Source organism: Nuphar pumila, chromosome 6, assembly GCF_984573655.1.
Source record: "Nuphar pumila chromosome 6, dmNupPumi1.hap1.1, whole genome shotgun sequence".
Classification (NCBI taxonomy): domain Eukaryota; kingdom Viridiplantae; phylum Streptophyta; class Magnoliopsida; order Nymphaeales; family Nymphaeaceae; genus Nuphar; species Nuphar pumila.
The window spans coordinates 85,822,545-85,846,848 of NC_143254.1; the positions used below are offsets into that span (position 1 = coordinate 85,822,545).

General features: G+C 39.6%; 1 protein-coding gene across 2 annotated transcripts; it reads right to left on the reverse strand.

Annotated features, from left to right (window-relative positions):
- Positions 1–609: 609 nt before the first annotated feature.
- LOC149835017 (putative E3 ubiquitin-protein ligase XBOS32) lies at positions 610–22,934 on the reverse strand. 2 transcript variants are annotated; one of them, XM_090011649.1, is made up of 10 exons: positions 22,217–22,934; positions 22,066–22,125; positions 21,582–21,653; positions 21,303–21,478; positions 21,029–21,189; positions 14,099–14,157; positions 13,954–14,000; positions 13,495–13,635; positions 1,967–2,061; positions 610–1,429 (listed from the first exon to the last, which is right to left on the reverse strand). In XM_090011649.1, exons 1-10 carry the CDS (start codon positions 22,409–22,411, stop codon positions 909–911), a joined length of 1,527 nt encoding a protein of 508 aa, XP_089867775.1. In that variant the 5' UTR covers positions 22,412–22,934; the 3' UTR covers positions 610–908. The 2 variants fall into 2 exon arrangements, with proteins under 2 accessions (XP_089867775.1, XP_089867776.1); XM_090011650.1 differs by lacking the exon at positions 610–1,429 and adding an exon at positions 1,662–1,819.
- Between the last annotated feature and the right edge of the window lie 1,370 nt (positions 22,935–24,304).

A 24,304-nucleotide genomic window follows, 5' to 3' on the forward strand; every position in this document is an offset into this window, starting at 1 on the left:
TTCCCATTTTTTTTTAAACTTTGTTCTCTTTTTTGGTTGTCTTCAGTATATTGCACTTAGACATGGAAAGTGAGAATTGTCATCATGTTCAGAGTTTTAAAGTTTGTGTGGAAAAAGGAAAAAAGAATTGCAAAAAGAAATTCTTCAGTTTTTTCTAAAAGCACAGGCAACACCAACGGTCTTGAGAATAGTATTTATTACCACCTAACCTTGTATGTTGAATGAGAATCCTAAGAACCTTAGCTGCACTAATTATGTTAGTGTTTTTTCTATTTTTTAGAAACTCTAATTCAATAATATTTCTATTTACCGCCTAATTTCTTCAATCAATCCCTTATCTAAAGGCACCTTTAAGAAGCATGAATATCATGGCTGCCCCTTTTCTAAATGCACCTTTAAGAAGCATGAATATCATGGTTGCTGACTACTATTATTATGCTAAAAAGGCATTGTCCGATGCCATGTAAGACAAATCTCATGTAAGACAAATCTCTCTCTCTCTCTCTCTGCTTGTGTGTGTACAACATGCATAAACAAAAATACGTTTGCATGCCCAATTTCTTCTATTATCCTATTCTTCTGTAAATTGTCCAAGCATATATGGGCTTCTAATTTGTAATAGTTTTATTCCACTAAACATGGCATGAACACAACTGTTCAAATTTAGAATCTGCTTTGACTTCCCTGAACAGAATTTCCATTTGATGTAAAACCAAATTACTTAAATTCAAGCATAAAAGGTAAATGACCCAATAGGAAATGGGCTAGAAGATACTTTTCATACACAGTTACATCGCGTGGCATCTGGAGTGACTGAAAATGCTGATATTTACAGTCGAAGACATGGGGGAAGAATCAAATTCTTAGCAACAGCACACACACATAGCAAGGATGCATGTGAACAAAATTCAGCCACTACCTGTGCCAACATACTGGTTCAAGGAGAACCAATTCCCAGATCTTCTATTCTCAATGTGGGAAGCAGACCGCTGCAACCGTGTACGCAAACCTATTTGGTTCTGTGCTCTTCTGTCACTGCAAGGAACCAAGGATGGACACGTTTCGGAACCGCCCATGCAAAAGCTGGCATTAAGTTTCATTGATCCAAACCTCTGACAACTGAGCGAACGGAAGGATGAGGATGCAAATGGTGAAATTCTAGTGCAATTGAAGTCTGCTCTGTATGGCTTTGACTGCAGTGAGCCAGGTTCATCTGGTTCACCTGAGAATGTTGCACAGAAAGAAAGTGACAGGCTTGGTCTACCAACTTCCTTAATTGGGTTGGTACCCGGTAGCTTGATGAATGACACTATTCCATTCCGACAGAAAGGGCATGGTATTGAGCCTGGGGGACCAGATGAAGTTGTTGATGTGCTGTTTGTACAACAAAGGTACAGCGCACATTGTGTGCATAACTCATGCCTGCAGCCTGCAATCATAAAACTCAGGAAGAGTTGCAAGTTTGATGATCCAAGCAGCAAAATATCATACAAACCATAGAAATACTGCATCATTTATAGTAGAACAGCTAATACTATGTTATTCTACAGAAGAAAAGGCAACCAATCTTTATTAACACATTAAGGAGGAAAACTATGCAATCCTTGAATGACCCTGTTAACAATTTAACCTCCTGAAAAAAAAAAAAAAAGCTGGGCCCAACTTTTCTCCCCCAATATCCACTTCAGCAATTTCACCTCAGACTGTTTGCCGCTCAACCATCTTATTCAAAACCAATCCTGCTATTTGAGTGAACTGTTAGCATCGTACTCACTCTAAATTTAAGTGAACTAGTCAGTAGCCACAGGTCCCCTCTGGTCTGGACAATCAGATGGACCAAAAAGAGTAAGCAGGTGAAGGCTAGATGATTGTCATCTTAGAATAGATTTGAGCAACCATAGTAATGTCTCAATCTTCAAAATTCACTCATCAAAATTCATAACAATTATGAAGGGCCAAGTTATACCTTCTGCTATTACTGAACATTTCCTTTCTAAACAAACAGAGCAAGGGTCGACACATGTTGGTAATGCATCAAGGTGGTTCCTCCATCCACATTCCCTGCAAGAAAGAGAACATTGTAATCGTAAACAACAAAAAATATTAATTAGCAAGCAGATAGAAATCTAAAGTGTTTGGCAAATTGACTGATACAATTGGAAGATGAAAAACGCTACAGTTGTCAACCTTTGACATGACTAACTCAACCATGATGGAAGAAGCAATATTAGTTTATGTACTATAAATCAACAGGAGAAATTTTTCCAAAGAAATTAATGGCATCCTTGATTTTCCACATTTGTAATGATTCGTCAATCATAGAGGTTTAAACAACAATAGTTTGCCCATAACCTTCAAAAGTCATCAGCATTATGTCAGATACAATAAGCAGCAGTATTTTCATATAGCCATGTTTTTTATCTTTAACAAAAGGTCACCATGGTTGCACTGGTCACTATAAATTCATATTATTCACACTTGAATATTGAAATTTGTACAACTAAACTCCAAATAGAATTCACTTTACTCTTGAAGCAAGGAGACTGGAATTGAGATGGACAGCTGCCAACGGTCAGCCAAACAGTAGGATCATGAACACACTTCTCAACCTACAATACCAAATTGCAGTGATGATTCCACCTACACATTTGGTTGACATCCATTTTAGCACCATCAATGGTGGGGGTTTAATGGAAATAGCAGCACATATTAAGCCTAAAGGTTCAACAGTTCATCCCTTGGTCAAAAACCTAAGTCCGAAAACTTGAGCTAGGTTAAGCTCAACAATTTGATGAAAGAAAATAGTGATCTTGCTGCCAAAATCAATGCTCTTAACCAAGAAAAACTCTCACCTAAGAATTGAGATGCATCAATGTTCTTTTGATGATCCATCAAAGGCTCAAATCATTGCTTTTGAGAGTTGAGAACTGCTCCTAATTTTACAGAGAACAGCAGCAAGTATACAGAGGCAAAAACTTAAAAAAAAAATCATGTGCAGGCAGCTTAAAAGGAGAGAACCCAAGAGGAAGTGGAACTTGAGACAGAAAAATCCTTGTCCTACATGGAGGCCCATAAACTAAGATAGTGGTCACCCCTCATGCGTGTTCAAAGGAAAAAAAAAAGAAAAACAATAGAGAAAAAACAAATCATAAAAGTGTTAAAATATATGTAACTATATATATATATAATACCCAATAGGGGTATTATCGACTTTTCACAATAGTTGTTTTAGTAAACAACTATTTCCTTTTTTTCTCTTATTTTTATTTTCGTTCTTTTTTATTTATTTTTTTGTCTCAAAACCCAACCCAAAAAGGGGCCCCACATAGAGTCGTTGAGGCCCCCAACGACTCTATGGGAGCCCTCTTTTGGCTCTTCTTTTGAGACCCATTGTGGGTGTATAAATAGGGGTGAACCCCTGTATTCTACAAGCTCTAGAGCTCTCTCTTTCAATAAAGAGTATTTATTTTTAGTTTGTGCCTTTCTCAAAGCTTGTTTATGTTGTCCCCATAGTGGACTTGGGTATTATCTCTCATGTGTATTGGTCCATTGTTGGTCATTGTGAATGCCTTTAGCATTCTTTATTTTTTCGCATACTTCATTACATGGTTTTTTCGCATACTTCATTACATAGTATCAGAGCCATTCGGTTCTTAAAGGAAGAAGCGTGAAATTCATCTTCACATTCTTTGTATCTCTTCTTCATACACCTTGGTGGCATCATGAAAACCAAAATTGACCTATCCTTCAAGCTCAATGGAAAGAACTATATGATATGGGCATCGACAATGGAGAACAATCTCAAAGGTAAGAAACTTTGGGGTTATGTAATGGGTTCTATTCCGGAACCTCAATTGGGGCTCACCAAGATTGAAGGAGATCAAGAAAAGGCTCCTGAGGGAGATGCTCGCCTCAAAGCTATTGAAGACCACCAAAGGAAAGTAGAAGATTGGGAAAGTAATCACGCCAAAATCCTTACTTGGTTTATGAACAATGTCGAACTCAAAGTATGTGCTAATATAGCTAAATTTCGTCAAGCTAATGAGGCTTGGTTTTCTATGAAGGGTATGTATACCCAAAAAGACTTTGCAAGAGCATATTTTTTGCAAGAAAAAATTAGAACCACCAAACAAGGTGATTCAAGTATACAAGATTACTATAGTGCATTAAACCCATTATGGGATGAGTTGGCTCTTTTAGAGCCAAAATGGGTAGCTATAGAGGATGAACAAAAACAAAAACAAATGGAACAAAATCGATTGTTCCAATTTTTTTTGGGCTATATCCTGAATTTCAGCAAGTGAGGTCATCACTCCTCCCTAGATCCATTTTTTCACTAATAGAAGACGTCATTGCCGAAATCACACAAGAGGAAACTAGGCTTGGCATGAGCAAGAACATTGATGAAGTGCTTGCCGTATCCAAACCCGACAACAATGTCAAAACCTATAAACCACCCTATTTTGGAAAACATGAAAACAATAGTGGAGGAAAAAAGATGATTATATGTCATCATTGCTATGAGTCGGGTCACATTAAACTCGCTTGCCCAAAGCTAAATGGAACATTCAAGCCTAAGGTGGCGTCCCTTGAAGAATCTACCACCAAAGAAGATGAAGGCAAGAGTGGTGACCTCAAAGAAACACTTTGTCAAATATATATGGCTCTACAACAAATTCTCAAAGCTACTTCATCCACATCGATGTGGTCATTGCGTCTACATCATCACCCGGTACGTATTCTTGGATTTTAGACTCCGGAGCATCCTTTCATATGACCCCACATGAAAATGCATTAACCGATGTATGCACCAATTCAAAAAGTTCATGTGTTTCTACAGCCGATGGAACTTTTTTAAAAATCACAAGTATTGGAACACTTAACTCTAAAAATTCTTAAAACCTTTTGTTCCAAAAGTAATAGTTCTAAAGTTAAATTTGAATCTTTTTTCGGTTTCCCAAATTGCCGACCATGGATGTGAAATATCTTTCTCATCTAATAGTTGCTTTGTGCAGGATCTCCAGTCCGAGAAGCGGATTGGACAAGGCCATAGGAAGGGGGACCTCTACTATATGGATCATACAAACCTTCCTACAAACTCTTTTTGTACTTATGTCCAAGATAAAAGCATTGAAACTTGGCATAAAAGACTTGGATATCCAAGTTATTCAAAAATGTAGCTTTTTTCATTTGAAAATAAATTTTGTAAAGAAAAAAACATTAATTGCAAAGATTGCAATATTGGAAAAATGAAGTCTATTTCATTTCCAACTAGAACATTTCTTTCCACATGACCTTTTGAATTGGTGCACTCGGAAGTTTGGGGTCCATCTCCGGTCATGTCTAAAGGTGGCTACTCATACTATGTCACTTTTATTGATGACTTTACTTGTTATGTTTGGATTTATTTCCTTAATCATAAATCGAAAGTATTTTCCTTCTTTAAAAACTTTCATATGAAGATACAAAATCAATTTCAAAGTAATATATCAATTCTTATATCCGATTCCGGTGGAAAATACTTGTCCAACAAATTTCAAAATTGTGTAAAACAAAATAAAATTTGCTATCAAAGATCATGCCTTAGAACTCCACAACAAAATGGACTAGCGGAAAGAAAACATAGACATATTATAGAAACCGCTAGAACATTGCTTATTTCTAAAAATATTCCAAAAAAAAATTTGGGCCGAAGTCGTCTTAACTTCAACATACTTAATCAATCGAATACCTTCTTCTAAATTAAATAATGTTTCTCCTTATAAAAAACTTTTTAAATTTTCCCCCGACTTCAAGCGCCTTCACATCTTTGGTTGTAAATGCTTTGTTCTCTTACATAAGAGAGATAAGTTGTCTCCAAAAGCAATTGAATGTGTTTTTCTAGGTTATGGGGAAAATAAAAAAGGCTATAGGTGTTTTGATTTCAAGAATAACAAACTATATGTTTCAAAAGACGTGACTTTTTTGAAAGATGAAAATGAATTTGAAAAACTAGATAAACCAAATGAAATTGACTACATATTCTTATATGATCTTATAGGTGATATATGTGATGATTCTATGAATCATCTTGAAAGTATAGATGATACTTGTGATGTATCCAATATTGAAATATCACCACATAATAGTTATACTAATAATGAAAATATTCATGTTTATACTCGAAGAGAACAAGAAAAGGCCTATTAGTGCCTTGGAGAAATTTTCTCAACTTACCGAATTCTTGGAAGAAACTCCCGTTAGGCGATCTTCTAGAGAATCCATTCCACCCAATAGGTTTGTGTCATATGAGTCTCTTGCACCAAATTATCGGGCATGCCTAATAGCCTTACACTCATTATAAACTCACTCATTAAAATCAAGTCAAAACTCTACCTCATTGGATTGAAGCAATGAAAATAGAATTAGATGCTCTAAAAAAGGCTAATACTTGAAAAATAGTCAAGCTCCCTCCACATAAAAAAACCTATTGGATGTTGTTGGGTCTTTAAGGTTAAAACCAAAAGTGATGGATCCTTGGAAAGATATAAAGCCAGATTAGTAGCTAAGGGATATTCGCAAGAATATGGAATTGACTATGAAGAAACATTTGCCCCTTTAGCTAGAATGATAAGTGTTAGAACCTTAATAGTTATCGCATCAACCAAAAAATGGCCTATATCAACTCGATGTAAAAAATGCATTCCTAAATGAAAATCTAAATGAAGAAGTATACATGGATCCACCGCCCGGAGTTAATATTAGACAAGGTCAAACTCTTAAATTTTTAAAAGCCTTATATGGTCTTAAACAAGCTCCCAAGGCTTGGTATGATCGATTCAGTAATATCATGAATAAATTAGGATTTCGTTCATGTTACACTGATACTGCTCTGTTTGTCAAAAGTGCAAGTAATAATATTGTTATCTTATTACTTTATGTTGATGACATGATTATCACAGAAAATGATCAAATTAGTATTATTAATGTTAAAAATATATTAAAAGATAGTTTTGACATGTCTCATTTAGGTTTCCTTAGATATTTTCTCGGCATTGAAGTTGCATATTCTCCTCGAGGATATATACTGTCACAGATGAAGCTTACTGTAGATATATATACTAAATCTGGAATTTCAGATGATAAAAAGTGGAGACTCTAGAAGTAATTAACGCAAAATTAAGATTGGAGGATGAGGTTCTTCTAGAATATCCCACACCCTACAGACAACTCATTAAATCTCTCACATATCTGACTATCACCAAACCAGACATCGCTCATGTTGTTCACTCTGCTAGCCAATTTCAGCATGCTCCTACAATTTTGCACATGAGTGTCATGCTCCGGGTTGTTCAATACATCAAAAACACCATAACTAAAGGGCTATTTTTATCCTCATCTTCTTCTTTGGATTTACTTGCTTATACTGATGCATATTGGGGAGGTAACCCTAATGATAGAATCTCAACTACTAGCTTTTGTGTCTTTTTAGAAGATTTCTTAATTGCTTGGAGATGCAAGAAGCAACAAAATATGCGAAGGCTAAAGGAGCCAGTAGTTGTATCCATGGTTTTAAAACTCGCCAAGTCAACTCAGTGACTCGGTTGACTCAACTCAGCTCGGCCCTCCAACGAGTCAACCCGGCAAGGCAAACTCGGGTTACCAAGACTCGGGCTGACTCGGCTGAGTCACGAGTCATGATATACTCGAGCGAGTTATGGCACATTTTCCTTGACAAAACTCGTTGGAAGGATCGCTTGGACTTTGGCGACTCGGACCGAGTCATGAGTCACTGAAGACCCGTTGGTTCGTGATAATGGCAATTTTCAAATTGTTATTGCTTTACCTTTTAACGAAAACCCTTAAAGGGTCTTTAGGGTCTTCGACTCTTCAGTGTTCAAGGCTTCAAGCCTCTACTAAAGAGAGGAGAAGCCGAGAAGGTGTGGTGCGGCTGCAGCTCCAGCCATCCGACGATAACTCCGGCATGAACAACGATGCCGACAAGGAGTTTCCAGCGTGAACAGTAACTCTGACGAAGGCACAACCTGTTTTTTTGCGTTTTGTATTTTCGGTGCAAACAATAACTCCGACGAAGGCACAATAACTTTGGCGTGAACAGTAACTCCAATGAAGACACATCGACGGTGAACAGTAAGGCGTCGTTGCAAATCCAACGCATCTTCTCCAGCAAAAACAATGCGTCGACACTCGATTTCCTGGCGCGATTTTCCGGCGAGATTTGTGAAGGTATGTATGATGTATGCACACTCAAATCAGAACTTAGTGGTGTGTATTGTGCACACACGCAAGTCTGATTTCTTTTGGTGTGTGTCATACGCACACAATCTAAGGAATACCTTAACGGGTACAGGTTTTTGCGATTCTGATTTGGTTTTGATTTTGGGTTTTGCCTGTATCGTTAAGTTTTTTTGGGAACGAAGCAAGCATATCGACGGTGAACAGTAAGGCGTCGTTGCAAATACGACGCATCTTCTCCAGCAAAAACAGTGCGTCGCCGCGCGATTTTCCGACAAGATTTTCTGGTGAGACTTTCTGGCGAGATTTGTAAAGGTATGTATGATGTAACTCAAATCAGGTTAGTGGTGGTACTGTGCACACACGCAAATCTGATTTCTTTTGGTGTGTATCATACGCACACAATCTAAGGAATACCTTGACGGATACATGTTTTTAGGATTCTGATTTGGTTTTGGTTTTGGTTTTGGTTTTGATTTTGGGTTCTGCCTGTATCGTTAATTTTTTTTGGGAACGAAGCAAGCACTAATGGTTTTTTATTGTTGTTGTTCATGCATTGATTGGTTTTTAGCATGCATGTGTTAATAACTTAATAGTAAAAAAAATGATAACTTGCTTATGCTGATGAGCATATACAGTGTTCAGTTTATGTGCATTATGTACCATGTATAGTTTTATGTGTGCATCGATTTTTGGGATCAGCTGCAGTTTTGATTCTTTTGACCCACTTGTAAATCTATTTGCAAGGTTCAGGTGGACTGAACCTCAATCGATTGGAGGATTCATGTGATCCGCAATCAATTTCAGGGTACATGTCACTGATATGGTTTTTATAAGATCTGCAGATATGCCTTGCTAATGTTATATCTATCATGTTTATCGACTTTTTCAATCGATCTCCAAAAGTCTTCTTCCTTATGGAAATGGGGAAACCACCGAGCCCGAGGCCATCCAAGCAACCCATTTGGGTCTTTCGATTGCTCAAAATTATTATCAAAAAAATGAAAGCACAGATATGTTTCCTTGAAGTTGTTAATTACCTTGTTTTTTATGTTTTGATTGTCTAAGAAAAAAATAGATATGATGCATCTAAATGTCACATGTAACCCTTTGTTCTTCTAGCAGTTCTTGTCTATCTTAAAAGTACATGATTTCTGCAACGTGTCAAGGGAAGCATGGCAAGACAAGGACCCTCTGTGGAATCATAACTTTGTGCATAATCTACTAACCGTATCTATGTTTTTAACTTTTCAAATTTAACAGTTTTAGATTTATCAAATCATCAAAGAAATGTCAGAAGAAGGATCTTCAAGGACTCCAACAACATTCACTAAAGGAAAGGACCCTGTGTGGGATTTTGGTTTACCACTTGATAAGAAAAAGAAGAGGGTATAATGTACTTGGTGTACAAAACAAATGAGTGGTGGCATTAATAGACTTAAGTATCATCTTGCTGGTATTAAAGGAGAGGTGGAACCATGCGACAAAGTCGAAGAATCTGTAAGAAAAAAAATTCGTAAGAATTTGGAGTCATTTAAGGAACACAAATTATATAAGAGAAATATTGTAAATGAGATTGGTTCCTTTGTTGAAGTAAATGATAATGATATGGACTTGTCAGATGAAAGTGATGAGTCTACTGAGAAAAGATATATAAAAGGAAAAAAATTGATTAATGATGCCCAAAAGCATAATCTTGATGCTTTTGTTCAAGTGAAGGCAGGGTCTTCATCAATGAAACAACTTGGAATAAAAGCAACTTTGGATAAAAAAGCTAGAGATAGGTTATGTTCAGCTATTGCGAGATTTTTTTATCATTCAGCCATTCCTTTCAACGCAGCCAATTCTCCTTATTTTACGAAGATGATTGAAGTTTGTTCCTCAGTAGGAATGGGATTGAAGCCGCCTTCTTCATCTGAGATTTCTGAAAGATTATTACAAGAAGAAATTTAAAAAATTAATGATTATTTCAAAGAATACAAGGAGTCTTGGGCTGAAATGGGTTGTTCTATTATGACTGATGGTTGGAAAGATGCAACACAAAGGACATTGATAAATTTTTTTGTTCATTATCCAAGGGGTATTTACCAGAGTTACCGGAAGCGCCTAGGGTAATAGGGAAGCGTGAAACGTCGCACTTCGGAAATGCGTGAGGAAGCGTCCTCCTTTTTTGGGAAGCGTGCTTCCCTTTTATGGGAAGTGTGTTTCCCTTTTATGGGAACCACGCTTCCCATTTATGGGAAGCGCGCTTCCCCATGCTTCTCCATTTTTTCATTTTTTCGCTTCCCCTTGCTTCCGGTTCGCTTCCTAGGTCGCTTCCGGGACGGTTCGTAATTTTCTTCTAAGTGGTGTCATGCTTCCCCGCTTCCTATATTTTTTAAAGTGCCTCACTTCCCGCTCCCGCTTCCTCAACTGGCAACTCTGGTATTTACTTCTTGAAATCAGTTGATGCAACAAGTATCGTGAAGAATCGATAAAATTTATTAAAATTATTTGATGAAGTGGTGGAAACAGTAGGTGCAGAGAATGTTGTTCAGGTATATCATTTTGTTCTTTTGTAATTTTCTATTGAACATTGATATTTATAATTTATCTAGTATGTTAATAATGTTTTGAAATTGAAAAATGGCAGATAATCACAGATAATGTAGCCAACTATCAAGCATCTGGAAAGATGTTGGAGGATAGGAGGAAAACCATATTTTGGACTCCTTGTGCAGCTCATTGCATAGATCTCATGCTTGAAGATTTGTCTAAGATAAAAAGCATAGCTGGATGTGTGGAAAAAGGAAAAATGATCACGAAGTTCATTTACAATCATACTTTTGATTTGAACCTAATGAGGACTCAATTTTCCAATAAAAAAGAAATTTTAAGGCCGGTTACTACAAGATTTGCCACTAATTTTATCATGCTTCAATTTTTGCTAGAACATCAAAGTGGTCTTAGAAAAATGATGGCATCAGATGAATGAAACAATTCAAAATATTCATCATTTGCTAAGGAGAAAGAGATGGAGGATATTATATTGAATAGTAATTTTTGGAGAGTCGTAGAATCAACTCTTAAAACTATAGAACCTCTAGTCAAAGTTTTGAGAATGGTCGATGGAGAAGAAAATCCTACAATGGGTTATCTTTATGAAGCTATGGATAGAGCCAAAGAGGCTATAAAAGAAATTCATGACAATGAGGAGAAAAAGTATAAACCTTATTGGAAAATAATTGACAATCGTTGGAAAAATCAACTTCATCACCCTCTTCATGCTGCAACATACTATTTCAATCCCAAATACCACTATAGTCCACAATTTTCTAAGATATGTATTTGTTTATATCTTTTTATTAATTATTTTAAATTTTGAATATGAACTTTCTTTTATCAATTATCATTTTAATGTATTTGACTATTTGCACTATTTCATGTAATTCACAAAGCATTCTGAAGTAAGGCGTGGTTTAATTAAATGTATTGAGAAGTTGGAGTCAAATATTTCAGCTAGAGTAAGAGCATGCAAGCAACTTGAGTTATTTGAAGACGCAAGTGCAGATTTTGGTACTTTTATAGCTGTTATGACTAGAGATGAGCACAAGCCAAGTGATCTATCTTTAACATTATTGTTATGTTGTGCAAAAGAATATTTCTTTAATCAACTTTACATTTTTGTGTGTTTTGGCTTTATGCAGCAATGTGGTGGAAAATGCATGGAATATATGCCCCCAATCTCCAAAAAATTATTATTCGTATACTTAGTCAAACATGTTCTTCATCTGGATGTGAACGAAATTGGAGTACCTTTGATCAAATTCACACTAAGAGAAGAAATAGATTAGCTTAAAAAAAACTTAATGACTTAATGTTTGTCCATTATAATTTGCGTCTGAGAGAAAAGCAATTAAAGAGAACACGTCTTGACCCAATTTCTTTGGACAATATATATTTGCAAATACCAATGGATGAATGGGTCATGCAAGAAGGAGTTTTAGATAGAGATGAGGTAAAATCATAAAAGTTTGATATTTTAACTTGATTAAATTTCTTTTAATTTAGTTTTTTGTCTTTCTCATGCTAACTCAAATGTGTCATATTTTATTGAATGAAGGATTTCTTAAGGGACTTGGAGATGGAAGTTGAAAACATTGAATAAGCTAATTTTATTGATGATGAAGGTGGTGATGGAGTTGAAGATGAAGATGCAAGGGAAAATGCAACCACTAGTACTCCAATTCAGCCATTAATTTCTACTTCCAACTCAAGAATTGATTCAAATGAAGTTCCAAATAATAGCACTTCGCCTCTATTTGATATTTGAGCCATTGACTCTTGACTTGAGAATTGAGATATCATATTTTGTAAAAGTGGATGAATTTTGGATATTTGAAATTTGATTTTGTTATTGTGTTATGATCATTAACTTTATACTTATGAACTTTGTAATTTGGTATATGGCCATGGGTCTAGTATGGTTATTGTTGAGATGCGAAAGTTGATTGTTGAGATGCATTGCAGATTGCTCAAGTATCATTATCTTTACTTTAGTTTTTACTCTTACTCTTATAAGTTTTTAACTTAACTTTACTTTAGGGCTTGTTTCTATTGAAATATTGAATTATTGTTTTTCTTGGTTGTTCGATTTCTTGCAATTAGATGAGTAATTATAAGTTAGATATAGTTTTACTTAATGTTATTTTACTTATTAATCAATTAAACTAGTAATTAAGTCATTCTACAAACCTTTATATGTTTAAATGATAATTTATATATTGTTTTTCTTTTAAAATCAAAAGTTAACAAAACCTGGTCCGAGTCACCGAGTTGACCCGTCGAGTCACGAGTCAATAAAGAACGAGTCGAGTCCCGAGTCACGGGTTTTAAAACCTTGGTTGTATCTTCCAATAATACTTTTATGATTTCTTCAATAATTCAACTATTACATGACAAAGCTGCAAAAGAAATTACAAGATAGGTAAACAAAAATAAAGGAGCTTCATTGTATATTGCAAATGAGATACAATATTTCTAACGTAAACATAGGCTAAATCTACAGAAGAATAACAATTAATACAACAACAACAACAACAACAACTACGCCTTCATCCCAAAACAATTGGGGTCGGCCATATGAACCAACAAAGAAAATCATTATGGGTCTTCCACATGAATCCTTCTCCTCCATTCATTTTTATCCAATGCCATGTCCTCGGTGAGGTTCAAAGAATAACAATTAATATGCAAGAAAAAACAAGAAAAGGGAGATACCTTGAAATCTTTACGATGCTCATAAGGGGAAGTGATAAATAAGGTGAAGGAATAAAATATGGCCGGTTTTCTGGCTGCTTACTAAGAACACCTTCAAGCCAATGTCTATGCCACAAACGTGCAACAAGCAACGGGGTCCAACTTTCGAACATGAAACATACATACAAAAAAAAGGATGATAAGAATTAAGACTTTAAGAACTAACCAAAGTCTGAATCTCTCATGTCCTAAAGGTAAATTTGTAGATTATGCAACTCAAATCACTGGGATAATACAATTCTCATCTGTCACATGGATATTCCATTTCAACTGTCGTTCCATATCCCGTTATACACGTCATATTGGAAATTTCATAAAAATGGCCACATCTCTGTATCTGCAGCCGTATCCATGTGACAGATTCTTATTTTAGTATTAGCAATCTAAACACTTTCTAATATGCCAATGTTAAAGACATACCCATTTGCATTTTCAGCAGTCAGGCTTGCACCTCTAGAAATCAACACCTGTAATAAAAATCACATGGAGGAAGTATAAAGATATTGGTGTAATGTATAAAACGAATTTCCAACAGAATATGCTAGATCCAACTAAATGTAACTACTTGACAACACTCTGCATTTCCTCCGCATGCAGCATAATGAAGTGGTGTGCTTCCAGCACCTGCCACAAGAAAAAAAAAAGTTGAAAATGTATAAGAAACATATATAAATTGTATAAGCACAAAAAAATATATATGGTCTGAAAAAATTCAAGCAAAAAAAACTTAAAAGTGAAACACTGCTCATTTGAAGTGATCTCCAACTTGCATGTCAACATACACATATATCACATGCACTAAACAGGAAGTTGGGACACAGGAAAAGTCTGCCATTGTTTAACATTGGAAAAAAATTTATTTGCTGAATCTCTGAAATGCAGAAAACTAAGTGAGTTTCTTAAGGATTAAAAGGGTATTCCTGAGAATGGTTTGGATTTTGGAATTTAATTTGTACAAAGTTGGTTAGAAGATTAGAAATGTGTAAATTATGATACTGATTGAGTTTTTTCTCTTGCTATACAAGCCATATACTGTCATGGTCATCATGTTAATAACATTATTGATATTATTATCTCATGCTTCCTTTCCAGTAGAGGTTTGAGATGCAACTCAGTTAAACCAACCTCCCTAACTTAACTAGACTTCAAGATCATCGATCACTGTCACATATCTTATTTTTTGTTGTTCTTTTGTCTAGGTTGAGCATCACAAGAAGACCATCATGTTAGCTTTATCTTCGTCATCATGTGGTAGGAGAACCACAGAATGTGGCAAGCGTGTAGGGATGTCAACAGGTTGGATGTAACCCGACATCTGACCTGAATCTGAATCCAATTAGTCGGATTCGGTAGAAAAATCCGGATCCGATTAGAAAACAGATTCGGATTCGGTATTGAGTTTTTCATTGTAACCCAACCCAAATCTGACTAAAACCCGAACCCAGTTAAGTGTAAATATCGGGTTTTAAGCTAGTCTGATCCACTGGGAAAGCGGCCGTAAGTACGGCAGGCTTAGCCAGCGTGACTAGGTCTCTGATCCCTGGGGTGGTTTCCCTATTCCTCATGGAAACAAAAAAAATCTAGTCCGATCCAGATGCAAATTTAACTTTTTCCATCCAACTCCAAATCCAAATCCGATTAGGTCAGATCCGATTCAGTATTATCTTTTTCCATCCAAATCCGATCCGTTGACATCCCTACAAGTGTGGCATGTGAGGGTACAATCATATGCTTCTTGTGCCTGAATATGCTGATGTGATTCAACAACTCTAACAGATCATCAGATTTGATCAAGCAAGGCACCAGTAGTGCCTCAAGAAGATGCACAGACCATTTGTTATGCAACGGATGAAAAACAAATGTCCTGATGAGTTTTTGTTATCATGTTTCAGAAAATCTGATCAATTGAGGATTAGCTGGTCCGCTTGCATACGAGAATGGTCACATCAAGAAGTTGATTGACACAACAATGAGAGAATGAAAACTGGAAGTACAGAACTTGAGAGGAATTTATCACTGAAGAAGTTTATGGACAATTTCTATCCAATTGAGAGGCTGTGCTGAGGGCAGATGCAGAGTTTCTTAAAGCTTAAAGGGATATATATAAGCTTTAACTTGGGACAACATGAGGAGGACACCACGGGACCAGTTTCATTTCCCAGGTTATCTGCAAGTTCTCTATCAAAGATACTGAAATTGATATCTAGGACAGCATCCTCATCTTAGATAAGAAGCATGGCAAGTAATTCTATCAGCTCTATGCACAAATGGATGAGGTCCCAAACATAATCAGCAGAGGAGAAACAAAAACGAGAAAATCTGTCAAAGGAATGAGATGTGTCTGAATTCTCCCCACTAGTACTAAAGCAGACACCCATGCAAAGACAAACGTATGACTTTCTACACATTCTAATGCATCCCTGATGCAGAGCAGGATGGGCCTGGGTTTATACCGCGTGACTCACGTAGGGGACTGGATTTGCACTTTGGGAATCGGATCCAAACAGTGGATCCAATTCCCATACTGGTTCCAAAACGTGGAGGGGAGGTACCACTGTGTACCAATGCCCGGCAAGCATAGAGAGTATGGGCCGGACCGCTCCAGATCCAACAGCAGGCCAGAGCAGCATCGGCATCGGGTCCGGGGCCGGACCCACTACCCAGATCCAGCTAAAAGTCTTTAAAACCCCTCTAGGGTTTTGTGCGCAGGCAGAGAAGATTGATTCCTTGGCAGCAGCCTTTTCGTTCCAGCATTTTTTTTACTTTCTTTACCTATTGTCTCATTCCTTTGCATTGTTTGCTATTTTCATTTATCGTTCAACACTCTTATTCGTTCATTGAAGTTCTCTATTTCAATAAAAGGAGGTTTAACACGCTCACCATCATTTTGGGTGACTGTTTCTCTTATTTCTGCCCATTGCTGAACGTGAGAGTCACAGTTCCTCATCCAGCCAGCAGATACGTTGCAGCCGACCATCACCTCTGCATCAAAGTGGTATCAGAGCCAGTGCCTATCCCCTCGTTCGCAAGATGGCTTCGGAGGTGAGGGGCGATCCGGCGACGGTGATCAAGCAAGAGGATGTCGGCAACGCAGATCCGATGCTGTGGATGATGGAGATGATGACGAAGATGCAGGAAAATGTGTTGCGTATCAGCCGCGACGTGGGAAGCATATCACGGCGACTTGATGGGGTCGAAGGGCGAGTCGCTGCCCTTGAGTCACCGGTGGAGCCCTCCGCAACCTCACGGCAAAGACTGGGGGCTGCGTTGGAAGTCGTAGCAGATGCGGAAGCGGTCCAGCCGACGCCCTTTCAGCCCGACTGTGTCGCTGCCCCACAACCAGCATTCCCCCCTCCATTCCCGGGTTCGACAGCAGCGGTGTCACACGCAGTTAGTACCCTCCATCTGAAGCAAGAAAATAGGGCAGGGCAACCCCACGTCGCGGGTGCAGTAGTGCCCTGGCCTCGAGTCACGGGGGCTATGCCGCAGGCAGGGATGGGCCTGCAGGAACCCAGCGTCACGCCGGGTCCTGCCGCAGATTTGGGTCCTAGTGCACTCCCGACCAGGCTTCAGTTTCATGTGGGTCTGCCGCAGGTCGGGTTTGGTCCGCAAGAACCCAGCAGCACGCGGGACCCCGCTGCAAGCCCCAGCGCAGCGACTCGACCCGGGAAGGAGCTTGTTCTCCCTCCTGGTCCCTCCCGCAGAGGCCTTGCGGCGACCAACCAGCGGGTGGAACCTGGCGGATCCCTGCGGATGGGTCCGAATCCGAGAGGGTCCGGGCTGGAACATTTTTCAGCGGGACCCAGGCCTGGATCTCGGGGACCACCCTTTGGGTCCCTGGGAGCGGGTCCGGGATCCGAACCCCCTTACCCAACCAACCCAATTGGGTTTGGTTCGCAGTTCGTCCCGAATCAAACCCAACCCATTACTTTTGAACCCCAAAATGGATCCAATACCGACCCAAACCCATATCGGCCCCGGACGGAGCTTCAGTTTGGATTTGAGCCGGGTCAAAACCAGACCCATAATCATATGGATCGTGGATCGAGTTCAAACCAAGCCTCTTATCCACACAACTCGACCCTCGATCCAACCTATCCATATCTGGGTCCGACGAATAGTTTAAGAACAGACCCAATCCACATCCCATCGGGCGAATCAACCCAACAATATACCAACCAGACCCTAGACCCAAACCCGAACCAACCCCTCAACCCAACTCTGATCCAGAATCCAGTACCGTATCCGACCTAACTCCAGTATCCTAACCCAAACCCATATTATGTCATTCCTACCCACCTAGAACCCGAGACCCATCCCTCTTACTTGGGACCTCCTGTCATACCAGTGCCACAACGCCGGCCACAGATGGCTCCCGCCCACGGGCCAGCCAGACCGAGGCAGACTCAGCAGGAACCGGTGTGACCAGAGCGCCGACAACAGGTCGTCGGAATTCGTCAACCCCAGCAGCCAGGCGAACAGGACCACGACGATGGAGCAGTGTGGGATGATGACACCTTCTTGAACGAGCACCCTACAGGAATGGTGGGGGCCCGACTGCAGAGAGCACCAGAGCGCCCCTTCACGTATGGGGTGAAGTTAGAGCTTCCAGAGTTCGCAGGTCGGTTCGATGCAGAGCAGTTCTTTGATTGGTCATATGTCGTCCAATTCTTCTTCGACTACCACGATGTCGCCGAGCATCGTCGTGTCTCCCTAGCCTCTACTCGATTGAGAGGCCTAGCACAGACATGGTGGGTTGAGATTCAGCGGTCGAGGGAGCGACAGGGATTAGAGCGTGTACAGACTTGGGAGGAGATGCAGCGGTTGATGCAGTCTAAGTTCGTGCCGTCAGATCACGTCGAGAGAACCTACAAGGAATACCTGACCCTGCGTCAAGGCACCAATACTGTGGCGGATTACACCGCGGAGTTTCATCGCCTTTCCCTATGAGTGCAGAACGAGGAAACCGCCCGCCAACAGGTCATGAGGTATATTTTTGGTCTCCATCCTGCTATTTCTGACGACTTCAGTTGTATCACAGTCGAGTCACTGGATCAGGCAAGTAGTTATGCTATGAATGTAGAGGAGAAACTGAAAAGGAGGCAGGAACATAGGACATCCCGTAGTGATCAGTCCAGTCAACCCAAGTCGAGTTTCCCAACCAGGGGAGCGAGCACCCCTAGGAAAGAAGACTCAAAGTCCACCCAAGGAGTCGACCCTAGCAAACCCGATCAGTCTGGACCTGCGTACCACACTAGATCCAAGGGTGAGCCCAATGAGTCCATTGTTCGTTGTTTTAGGTGTCAAGAGTTAGGTCATATTGCGTCCAAGTGTCCCACCATGAATAAGAACACTCACCTAGCAGAGGGCATTGTTGAGTCTGCGTCCGATAGTGAGAGCGAGGGTGAGTCGCTTGTTGAGGGGAATGACGAGGTGAAAGTCATAGAGTTCGATGGAAGCATCGAAAATTTGTTAACCATCCGTCATGTGTTGACCACATCCTGAGAGTCGGCCCCCACAAAATGGTTGCGAAATAATATTTTTAGAACCCGGTGTAACTTTGAGGGGCGTGCGTGTGATGTTAGCATTGATTACTGGAGCGTGCGAGAATATGGTGTCCGAGAGTGTTGTGTCCACCTTGAACCTAAAAACAGAAAAATTGTCCAAACCTTATAAAATGGTATGGTTCAAGAAAGGCAACGAGGTGCCCATCACCCTGCGTTGTCTAGTTCGGTTCTCTATGGAGGAGCATTGCCACGATGAAGTGTGGTGTGACATGGCGCCCATGAGTGCGTGTCACATCCTATTGGGACATCCCTGGCAGTTTGACTGTAAGACCATCCATGATGGCCGTAGGAATACGTACACATTTGTCTTTCAGGGTCATAGGATAGTTCTCCTTCCCACAAAGGAGACTGGGTTGCCCCGGCTCGCGAACCTACTAGACCGATCTTACCTCCTTGAGCTACCCAAAAATTGGCATTCTTCTCCTACATTTATTGTGCCTGATCTAAGTGTTTACTGTAAGAACAAGTCGTCAGAGTCGACTTTTTCCCAACCAGGGGAGAATAATGCAGAGCAGGATGGGCCTGGGTTTAAAACGCGTGACTCACGTAGGGGACTGGATTTGCACTTTGGGAATCGGATCCAAACAGTGGATCCAATTCCCATACTGGTTCCAAAACGTGGAGGGGAGATACCACTGTGTACCAATGCCCGGCAAGCATAGAGAGTATGGGTCGGACCGCTCCAGATCCAACAGCAGGCCAGAGCAGCATCGACATCGGGTCCGGGGCCGGACCCGCTACCCAGATCCAGCCAAAAGTCTTTAAAACCCCTCTAGGGTTTTGTGCGCAGGCAGAGAAGATTGATTCCTTGGCAGCAGCCTTTTTGTTCTAGCATTTTTTTTTACTTTCTTTACCTATTGTCTCATTCCTTTGCATTGTTTGCTATTTTCATTTATCGTTCAACACTGTTATTCGTTCATTGAAGTTCTCTATTTCAATAAAAGGAGGTTTAACACAGTCACCATCATTTTGGGTGACTGTTTCTCTTATTTCTGCCCATTGTTGAACGTGAGAGTCACAGTTCCTCATCCAGCCAGCAGATACGTTGCAGCCGACCATCACCTCTGCATCAATCCCTCAACCTCATGGAAGTCTAGTACTATGATTAAAGATTGCTCAGTAGGACCTCTAAACTAAAGAGTGGAAATTGTGAGTACTCTGCAAATAGGCAAGTTAACTTTGAGTAATTGATCAAGTAGAGAATGATACTTCAAGACATAGTGCTTAAGAATGAGCATCAAGCCCACAACGAAACTCTGGACATGATTAAATGATGATCTCTTCCTTCCTCCTTTTCAAGGAAATAGGATCCATCAAAACATGGAAGCTGGCAGAAAACTAAACCCTTCTAGCCTAATCAAGAAATGTTACACTCATAATGAGAAAACTTTATACAGACTAGTCACTGAACATATTCAGCAATATGATGAACTGAAGGGAAAAAAATACAAACTTAGGTGTCACCAGCCTATGTACATAATGCACAACAAATGTGTGATACTTGCAACAAGGTGCCAAAAATACTAGGAAAGCGATTTAAACCTCTAATTCTCTAAAGGAGTGTAAGATCACGATCATGGCAGGGTTACAAGCATCCAACAAAATGAATTATAGAAAAGCAAGATTGGAACAATCAAAGAATATGGTAATTTCCTGTCAAACATAAAACCAATAAAATCCCAAAAATATCACAATATTCTGAAAGTATCCTTTATCCACAACAAGAAAAACGAAGATAACTAAGAACAAGAACTTAAAGGTTGAACCCCAAATCACTTGTTCAATAGACATGGGGATCTGGAAAGCTTAACCACTCAAAAGACCCAATTTTTACTGGAAAGCACAAAAGAACTGTAAAATGGGAAGGAAGTGGATCAATTAGAAGCTTCAAAAAAATGAAGCATGCACTTGGAAAATAAAATAATTACCGATCAGGTCAATTGTTGTCCCATCTTCCACAGTCACCTTAGAAACACAGGCTCCCAGATCCAAAAGAAATTGCACGCACTCAACATGTCCATTTAATGCTGCCATATGGAGGGCGGTTATACCACCATCTGCTGGCTTGTTAATAATTCTAGAGAGTTCACTGGTAGACAATGAGAAATAGGAAAACAATGTAGGGCGTCAACTTTATACCTCCACGCATACTATGAAGCAAAGACATTGAACTAATGATTTAACGGAATATGATAGACATACCCCTCATCGAATCCCATAGTAGATGCTTCTTTCACAGTTCCTCTCTTTAAAACATTCCAAATTCCAGCCACACTAGGAATACAGTCCGCAAGGAGGAGCCGGATGCAACGTGAGTGCCCATTCAATGCAGCAAAATGAAGGGCAGTGCCACCATTGAGATAATCTGATTTATGGATCTGCAATCAGAACCTCAAAGGCATGAACAAGGGTTCTTACTCTTGTTCTAAGACAGGTTGTGACTCCCAAAAAACAAATTCAGGAAAAAAGTAGTAAACATACGTTGGCCTTGAATAGGATGAGAGTCAGAACGACTTCCCAGTGACCATAGTGACAAGCCTGCATTAGTGCCGTCTGTTCAAAAATGCCAAGCAGATCATGGATCAACACTCTGTGTATGACGGTAATTTTTTTAGCATTTTTCAAACATTCCACTATTTTATTTCTCAATATTGACATGCCTAAACAAGGAAAAAGGTCTTCATAAATTCATCCTTTACATCAATATACTGTCACAGCTTCTTCTACTCGTCACCAATTAGCAAACATCAAAAACAGAAAAAGAAGCAATAAGCAATTTATCTCGCCTCCAATATATACATGATCCCTTTTACTGATTAAAATTATGAGACAATGCTGATCTTGATCTGTTCAATGGTTATTTCAATATATAAGATCAGGAAAGCCGTATTCTTATTCTCTCTATCCAAAAACAACAACACTGAATCAACCAACATCATGCAAAATAGCAGCAGAAAAATCGCACCTGCCCGCGATAATTCCTAAGATTAATGTCCACCCCTGATTCCAGCAAAAGCGAAACAATCTGGAAAAAAAGAAAAGAGCACAAAACAAACCGTTGGAGTAGGAAAACAAACTGGAGATGATTCCAACAAATTGACAGTCCGTCAACATACCTCATGGTGTCCTTGTGCAGCCGAATAATGCAGAGGAGAATTACGAACTCCGAACGTCGAGTATCTGGCGAGTCGGGGATTGCATTCCAATAGAGCCTTCGCTTCCTGAAAGTCTCCATCTCTCGCGGCGGAAACCAGACGTTCCCCCGACGCGGAGCATCCAAATGAATTGCCCATAATGCTCAGAAACCTCATGATTCATGCAATTCCCTTCAAACCCCAATAAAGATTGAATAGAAACCAAGAAAACGGGTGAAAGAAACCCGGATTTCCTTCCGCCCAACAATCCAAAAACCATCAGAATCTCATCGTTCCCGCCTATAATTCATCAAAACCCACCACACCCATCTGCCCAAAGCCGAAAACCAACACGTTTTCTTCCCACCCGATTCCTCAATACGGCCCCATATAAGAAAACAAACATCACAAACCCATTATTTCCACCCACAATCCATCAAAATCTCCACGACCCAACCGCCCAAAATCGAAACTCAAGAAGAGGGCAAAAAACACCCACCTTCCAAAGAAAAGGCAAAAGGGATCACAATTCTCGCTGTTCACGACCACCGCACCGAGAGGAAAAGAAATACGGTGAGAAAAAGAGAATGGTGAAAACAAGAAATAAAGAATAGAGCCCAACTTTAGGGAAGGTAAAAGCAAGAGGTTTTTTTTGTATCTTAATGATGAACCTGTGGCCATTTACTGCACTCCCCACCCCCACACCAACCAGGCCTGAAGGTAAAGCGCGTCTTTGTCATCATTGGTAGTGACTGAGTCAACCGACCGGTAGCCTGTTTTGGGCAATTGTGGGTCTTTGTGGGAGGAATTAGAGGTCTCTCTTTCTCTCATCCCATTTCTTATTTTTGGTTTTCATTAAAAGCCAAGATTATGGCTTTCTAATGGAAGGGGGATGTTTGTGCAGAATAAAATTTCTCTCTCTGTTTTTTTTTTACTTTGGCTTTTTTATCCCGTTTCTTATTTTTGGTTTTCATTAGAGGGCTGAATTATGGCTTTTTAATGAAGGGGGATATGTGTTCGTTTAGAATAAATCATTTTCCCTAGCTTTTACTGTTGCTCTCTCTCTCTCTCTCTCTCTCTCTCTCTCTCTTATTTTTTCTTTATTTCCTCTTGGTTTTTGACCTTTTGCAATTTCACATTTTGAGTTTTTATTAGAGGCCTGTACTGGATTATGGTTTTCTAATGAAAGGGAGAATGCTTGTGCAGCATAAATAATATTTTCATTTCACTTCCACTGCATTGATGCGAAGGTGATGAGCAGAAGGGAGAGAATTAATATGATAAAGAGATGTGGGCACCACAGCTCCCACCACTTCATATTTTTATGATATCGGCCAGTGAGATAGATGAGAACTTTTGGCATGGAAACAAGTGAAAAATACTTGGGTATGTGATTGACATAGATTTCTAAGTCTCCTTCATTTGATAGTTTCCTTGGTAGGTTAACAACTTGGTTGATTAAAATATTTAGTTCTATGTTTGACATAAAGCCCACAGCCATAGCGTCTTTGTCTTGGGGTGATCTAAATCTTAGTGGGGCCTATTGTTGTGGGTCAATGACATGACTTGATCATCATGGCATGGTGTGGCAAAAATTCATTTTGCTGGGCCTGCCAATCTCATGGGTCCGATTCAAATTGGCTAATTGATTATGGCAACAACGGTAGTGTGCAATTGAAGGTCTATATGCCTCACCATTCCATCATCCTTTTTTTATGCCGTTTGAGATCAAGAAACGCACATTGGCATAGGAAAGATGGTCGGCCCTAGGGATGTTTTGCCAACAGAGGTTGGTCTGCGTCTTAACCAAACACTCATTACACCAGTTTTAGGGCACATAATGCGGCAAGTTTTCACTTTCCAGCCTACTTGCCATTGGAAACCAACTCCTAAATTCGGGATGTAAATGGGTTGGACTTGGGTTGCATCTAGAAGGTACCAAACTTGACTTAATGGGATCTATTATAATCAGATCCACAATTGGATTCCGAGTTGGATGTAAATCAGCCAAAACCGAACCAAGTCTGAATACCTTAAAATCGACATTTACATTCAAACTCAGACTCAAAT